The sequence below is a fragment of the Cariama cristata genome, unplaced genomic scaffold (genome assembly GCF_000690535.1).
Source record: "Cariama cristata isolate BGI_N322 unplaced genomic scaffold, ASM69053v1 scaffold27902, whole genome shotgun sequence".
NCBI lineage: Eukaryota > Metazoa > Chordata > Aves > Cariamiformes > Cariamidae > Cariama > Cariama cristata.
The window spans coordinates 31,801-38,708 of NW_009603682.1; the positions used below are offsets into that span (position 1 = coordinate 31,801).

At 48.6% G+C, this 6,908-nt stretch overlaps 1 protein-coding gene across 1 annotated transcript; it reads right to left on the reverse strand.

The window, feature by feature from the left end:
- Window positions 1-2,085: 2,085 nt before the first annotated feature.
- Window positions 2,086-5,189, reverse strand: PIK3IP1 (phosphoinositide-3-kinase interacting protein 1; the record flags this gene model as incomplete). Its single annotated transcript, XM_009695305.1, has 3 exons — window positions 2,086-2,708; window positions 4,791-4,869; window positions 5,004-5,189. Coding segments are annotated over 3 exons (473 nt in total), but the record flags the coding sequence as incomplete, so codon positions are not given.
- Window positions 5,190-6,908: the final 1,719 nt, after the last annotated feature.

The window sequence follows — 6,908 nt, forward strand, 5'->3', positions numbered from 1 at the left end:
GGTGAGTGGTTTGTTAGAAACACGGGGGCCTCCCTGTGCTGTGAGTCAGTGGAGGAGCCTCTCTAAACTGGGTCCAGTGGATTCAGGATTGTTAATAGGATTTGCCCTTTCTTTCCCCCTCCCAGGCTGGTTTGTGAGGGGACCCCTGAAGGGGAGAGTCCTGGGTGATGTGTGGGTGGGGTTTATGAACTGTGATTTGCACAGCTCCATGTTCTAACTAAATTAAAAAGCAGTAAATGTATGCTATGAAAACCAGATCTTGTTGTCTCTGTGTTACATAAAGCAGGGAGCTGTAACTTTCTCGGGTTTCTATTGTTGTCACAAAACAGCAACATCAAAACTCCACAGATCGGGTACCATCCAGAACTCCCTTTCCTGAGCCAAAGGGCTCTGCCACATTTACAGAACTATAGAGATGCAGCACAAGTGCTCTACAGCACTATTTACCTGGAGTGATGGGAAGGGAAGAAGTTGCCGAGTTTTGTTGGTTGGTGGTTGTTGAGTTTTTTTTAAGGGTGGACAAAAGTCAGCAGAACATAGAGCTCTCTCCATTTTCCTTTTCTGATCCAGGGATAAAAATGCAGCCTGTTCTTCTTCTGAAATAAGTAGTTCAAGGGGCATTTGTTAAGGCAACAACTGAATGAAAATGCTAACTATGCCAGTGCCGCCTGCAACCTGCTGCGTTCTGTCTCCGTCACGCTTTCCAATGCAAGTCCCTGAGGGCTGGAGCTGCTGAGCAGCACCAAAGCAGAACTGTGTCAGTGCAGGAAGGGGCTGTAAGAGAGCAGCTTCCCATGGGCCAGCCTGCTTAACCAGCACAGCTCACACACCCACAGCTGCTTTTCAGGAACAGCATCCCACTCCAAGACTAGCTGCTGGCAGCAAGGAGACAAGCTCCATGCTCCTTGTCAGTGCTGGTGAGTGGAGGCACTGCTTGTAGGGATTTACCTTTGGGCCTGGCAAACTGAAGTGGCATCTTTGCTTCTCCTCAATTTGAAGTCTGCAACAAGCAAGAGAGAGCTGCTCTGGCAGGAGGAACGTACAGATGAGCCACAGTCCACACAGGTCTACAGAGCATTTTTCTTTTAAGCTTTAATACAAGGTAGCACAATCTGCACCTTCTCATAATGAGGTATTTAAAACATTTTACAAAGAAATGGTATTCAAAGGCATTTAAAAATAAAACATTTCCCTTTTCTGAATCAAACATTAACACTAAAACCCCTGCTGCCAAGTGCTGCTCCCTGTTAGGCCCATAGCTATAAAGCAGATGGCTAGAAAACGTACTCGAATGGCTTGAATCCCCTGAGGCGGGGACGGATGTTTCCCTGAACTGGCCTTGACTTGGTGCCGTTTGGGAGACACTGCAGCAACCATCCCTTCCAAACCCCCTGAAACGCTAATAAAAGTTGTTACAAAACCTCTCTAATAGGGCCAGGCTCTGTAAGCAAGTGGTCTTGCTGCACAAGCTGAGTGTGTGAGAAAGAGGCTGGGCCAGGAGCCATGCCGTAACTTTGGGATCTTGCAAGAGCGGCTGCCCTGTCCTGCCCTTAGAGCAAGAGCTGCTGCATTGTGGTCAGGGTGACCTCCACAGCTGGCTTGGCCACTCCGTCCAGAGCTGGCTCTGTAGAAAGCCAAGGGAATTCGGAAAAGGATGTTCTCTGTCCTCAGTGCTCAACCTGCTGTAGGTAACTGAAGGGCAGTTTGTTTTCTTCACTCCGCAACTATCTACTGCTGGCCTTTGGTCTCCTGACCTGTGTAAGTGAGCAGGAGGCACAGACCCCCTGGACACCTACAACTCTGGCTATGCGCGTAGCACCACAGGGGAATGGATGTGTGGCCTCAGCCCTGGAAGACCTGGATTTGTCAAGAGCTTGAGAAGAGCTTTTCCAAATTGACACTGGGGCTAAACATATTGCTCCCGGCCAAAGCTATCCCTCAAATAAAATCTTCCTTGGGGAAAAAAGAAACCGATCCAGTTGCAGGAGTCTGGACAGTGTCTGCAGCTCTCAGCCACTAACGCAAAAGGCAGGAACGATAATCAGAGTGTAATTATCTAGCTAAGTCTGATGTGAAGCTCCCCTCAGTCCCTGCAGTACTGCTCCCTCCTGGGGTTCCAGGCTGAAACTTAAGTTAACAGTGCACACCGTTAAATAGGAAAGGAACGGAAAAAGAGGAAGCCAAGACAACGCTCTGGGATCTGTGGCCAGTTGTGAGCCTGGCCCATCATCCCCATCGTCCCCCCCAGCTCCTTGGCACGCCATGGAGATAGGTGGGAGGAAGCAGCAGGGTCCACCACACCAGTCCCCAGCTGGTCATGCACTGAATGGTGCCTCTCAAACAGATCGTGATGAATAGCCCATTGTTCTGTCCCTCTGCATCACCTTCATCTGGCTTTCATCAAAAGGAAAACAAAATAGAAACGAACACACGCAGCCCCCACACTCACAGTGGGAAGCAGGAGGCTTTGCTCAGCCGGTATCGCTGCTGCCCGAGCTGCTCAGGCACCAGGAGTACCCGCCTGCCCCATCAGCGGGCCACTACCATCGTGTGTGTCCTCCACAGGCGTCTGGTTGGTGTGCACCACGATTGTGTTCTCGTCTACAAGCTCGCAGGCAGGATTGGTGAACGCTGAGAGCGGCAGTGTGATGCGCTGCATTTCACGCTCATAAACTTTCTGTTCATGCTTTTCCTTCAGGTCTTTCCCCCTAGATTAAAAAAAAAACCAAAACATATATGTGTATGTGGTGAGTGCCACTGCTTGGAGGCAGTCTCCGTAAAGGGGAAACAGTAGAAAAGAAGGGACTCTGCCCTTTAAGAAACAGAAGTTTCAGCTACATACAAAGGGCCAGAAACATTCCCTACTGTAAGCAGAGGACCCCATCTGCGCATCTTTAAAAGACAAGCAGCCAAGTGAAGTCTGTCCCTTCCTCATAAGCTGGCTTATTCACTGACATCATTGCTACTGCTAAGTGATGACTGTAAAGCCAGGCTCCTCCTTCAGACCATGCAGCTGACAAATGTTTCCTTACACCATACAGTCCCACAGCACTGCCTGGTGCAGGCCCAGGGGAGCCGTGAGACAGCACAGAGCCCACCGCTGTGGAAAAGAGCTTCCGTAACCTGCCTCATCTGATAGAAACAAATACCGGAGGTGGTGACAGATTCTGCAGCAAACAAACCTCTGTAGCAAATTCAGCTGTTCCTGAAAGTATTAAAGCCACTGCGGCTAACACCTGAATACCACCACCAGCTCCTCAGACCCACCTCAGTCTTCAGCCTGTTGCTAAGGAAGGCGACACCTCTGTAGTTTGTACTGAGGAAGAACTGCCTTGCTTTAAAAGTAGATGGCATTAATAGCATGTTGTCTCCAGAACAGCTACGTATACCAAAAGCTACTACACCCATTAAAGGCTTCTCACCACACCTAGCCAAACCTGCCAGCTTACACATGCAATTTTGAGAGCAAGGCAAGGGGAGAGAGAGAGAGAGAGTAAAGCTGCACTGCGGCCCCGCTGTGAGCTCTCTGGGCTTGAAGAAGCAAAGCTGCATTTGGGCAAAGCTCAACGTTGGTCTATTGCTTCTTCCCGCCGAAGAGAGGAGCGAGGTGGGACAGGCACCACTTGCTCCTCCTGGGGCTTGTGATCCCAACCAAGCAGAGCTGCTGGGTGTCCTGTCAGCCCATAAGCAATTTGGCTGCCGTTCAGAGCTGCCTACAAGCGTGCAGCAGTGGCTGGGGCTCCCGCCCGCACCCCACGAGGGCGTTGTCAGCGTGCAGCGGTGGCTGCCGCTCCTGCCAGCACACGAGACGGCATTCTCTGAAGTGACACCTCAAATCAGATTCCTCGACAAGCAGCGCTCTGTGTTTTGCCCCTTACGTAACACTCCTCCCTCTGTTTTTTTTTTCTGTCGGCATTTATTATAAACACTTACATAAGGACGTGTCCCAGCTTGGGAAAGGGCTCCTTCTGCTTGGTTGTGTCAGACTGCTGTCAAACAGCCAAAATACAGAACAAACCCTCCCAGAGGAGGGAGCCTGGGCCTTCACTTGCCGCAGCGACGTTCACTGCTATTTGTTAATCCTGCCCTGTCTCTTACGACTAAGCTGCTTGCTATTACCACTAACCTCAAATGCTGCTGAGCTACAGAAACATTTCTGTCCAAGCCAGTGAAGTGGCTGAACAAATAATAACTGAAGTATGAATCAAAACTGACCTTAAAGTACACAAGAGCTTTGGTAAAATGAACTGTTTGCCAAAAAAAAGTGCTACTTGATATTCAGCTTCATAAGGTACAATGCACGAGTAGCAAAGAATTTGCCAATTGTTTTTCTTCTGAAGCTAGCTAGACTGGAGAAATCAGGGAACAGGTGGCCTGCTAGAAGGATTGTTCTTTTTCTGATCATAAAAGAATCTTCCTGTGAGAGCACCTGGGACCTGCTCTCTGCAACTCTTACGTAAAATTCAGCTCCCCTTGATGTATCTGAGAAAGCCACATCAAGGCAAGCATGCACACACACAAAAAAAAATCCCAAAAATTAAAGAGGGCAGTTTGAAACTTTAAATGGGATAGAATACCACATTGATGGGTGAAATGGAGAAGAATGGGATCAACTCTTAAATAGTTCTTTCCTCAGTGCGACAAGCAAAACTCTTGCACAATGTACCATATCAAAACATATGCTTCTATCTGCCTTTTCATTGGGATCTGGTTGGGTCTGCAGGTGCTCAGACATTCCACATTGCTTCATGCCTACACCAGCTTTTGGACAAAGGAGAACAGCCACTGACCTCTTATAGATGTATCCCAGGACAATGCCGGCTCCGATGGCAATGATTATCACCATCATGATCAGCCCCAGCACATACCCTGTGAAGAGAGAAAGGAAAGGGGCAAAATTAGAGGCAGTAGATCGAGCTGTAGTGTCGCTTTCAGAGCCTCAAAACAAATCTTTCCTGTCAGAACTACAGGAATGGATCCATCACATGACCCTGGGTTTGTACCTAGTGTCCCTAAGTCCTTCTTTTCTTTGGAGTTCATCTGCACTCTCTGACTGATCCCAATGACGGGCTGCACAGCGGCTGCCTCGCTCCGGGAGGGCAAGGTATCAGCCGGTTCGAACACCTGGTCGACCTCCTGAGAAGTACCAACTTCTGCTGTAGGGACTGGGGCCGTGGCAGCTGTAGCATCTGTTGAGAGGAAAAAGAGATATACAAAATACCAAGCGTTGATGAGTACTTCAAAACAACATATGCCTTGTGAGTGGGACAGATCTAGACTGGTATCCCTGAACTGCCTTCGAAGTACACTGACAAACACTTGTTCCCTCTTAAGTTGTTGCGAGAAATCCTACCAAGGCAGACAAGAAGTGCACTCCTCCCCCCTCTTTCCTGTGACATTAACCTATTTAACTAAGAGTGCAAGGCACCACCACCGATGAGACAGAACTCAGAGAGCAGAATGAAATCCAGGTTCAGGGCACGAGTCCAGGGGATGCACAATGACTTCATTTAGTGTATAGATCGATATACAGGCTGCAGCTTCAATCATGCTGAACAGACATGAACAAGATTATGAGAATCTCCATCCCAAATCTCCCAGGAGCCTATTTATCTCTCTTCTCCCTCAGTCTTCCTGACACAGGAAGGTTTGACGGAAGGAGACTCCAGCTGGTGTGAAAACAACCTGGGGACGTTCTCCTTAGCCAGCCCCTTTGCAGCCATGTAGCAAACTCCTTTAGCACGATGGACAGGCTAAGCCAGAGCAACGCTTCAGGCAGCAAAGCCACTGACTAGTGTAAGTGCAGCAAGTTCCTCCTCAGCCAGAGCCCAAACAAAGGTGCATAAGGATGGATGCTCACAGACTCCTTCCCAGACCCGTGGATTTTTTAATCAACAACATTAAAAGATTTTCAAGGTAGCCCCTTTCATGACACAGTTAAAATGGAAGCTGTAGCACAGGTACCTATTACCTGTCCTAAACAAAAAAAAACACCCTACTTTTTGGAAATGCTATGCACAGCACGCATCCACACCTGAAAACTCTCTCCACCTGGATCTCACCCCACAGCTGGCAGTAACTCTGTGCGGATTTTCTATCTGCAGCCATTTTGAGCCCTCAGTGGAATGTGAAATGGAAGTACAGAAGGGGAGTTAGAGACAGGCAATCGGGGTCTCCTGCGCTGCACAGTGGCTTTATGTAGGGTCAGCCAGAGAAACTGAACTAAGGGGAGCTGCAGGACACGATGACAATAAAAAGGTGCCTGCTCTGAGACACAAAAATACCCAAACCCCTTAAACATGCAAACGGTGTATTGGCTGAAAGGTCAGGTAACTCTCCTGATCCCAAAGCTGCAGGACTGTTTTGAGTAAGGGTCTTGGCAGCAGAACATTTGTTTTGCTTCATCTTTAAGGAAAAGCATGCAAAAAAAACAAGCAAAGGGGAGGGTGTATGTGGGGGGGAAAGTGTTGGATAGCAACCCCAAGGGACGGTGGAGTGCGTAAATCTCGAGGGGCTCAGAATTAAGTAAACAGTTCAAAAAAAAACACAAGTGGCTACTTTGGCCTCAGTCAATACTGACATTTCCTTTCCCCAAAACAGGCTTCAACTACAGTTCTTCTCTCGGCAAACTGTTTCCCATCCCGACTATCGAGCAGGAATCCAGTGTTTGGGGTTTTCCATTTCTTACTGTCCTCCATTCAACTCTCATTTTCTCAAAGTTCTTTCCCCCCACCTGTACCCAAATTCACCCTGGCACTTGTTTACCAGCAGGATACTCGTTTAGACAGCAGTAACATGCGCCACAGGAACGGTCTACCAACATCTCTGCAGTTCCTAGATGCCCAGACCTGAGTCTTTTGCAACACAGCTGAAGAGCCCTATAGTGACTAAAGAAATGGGAGGGGGGG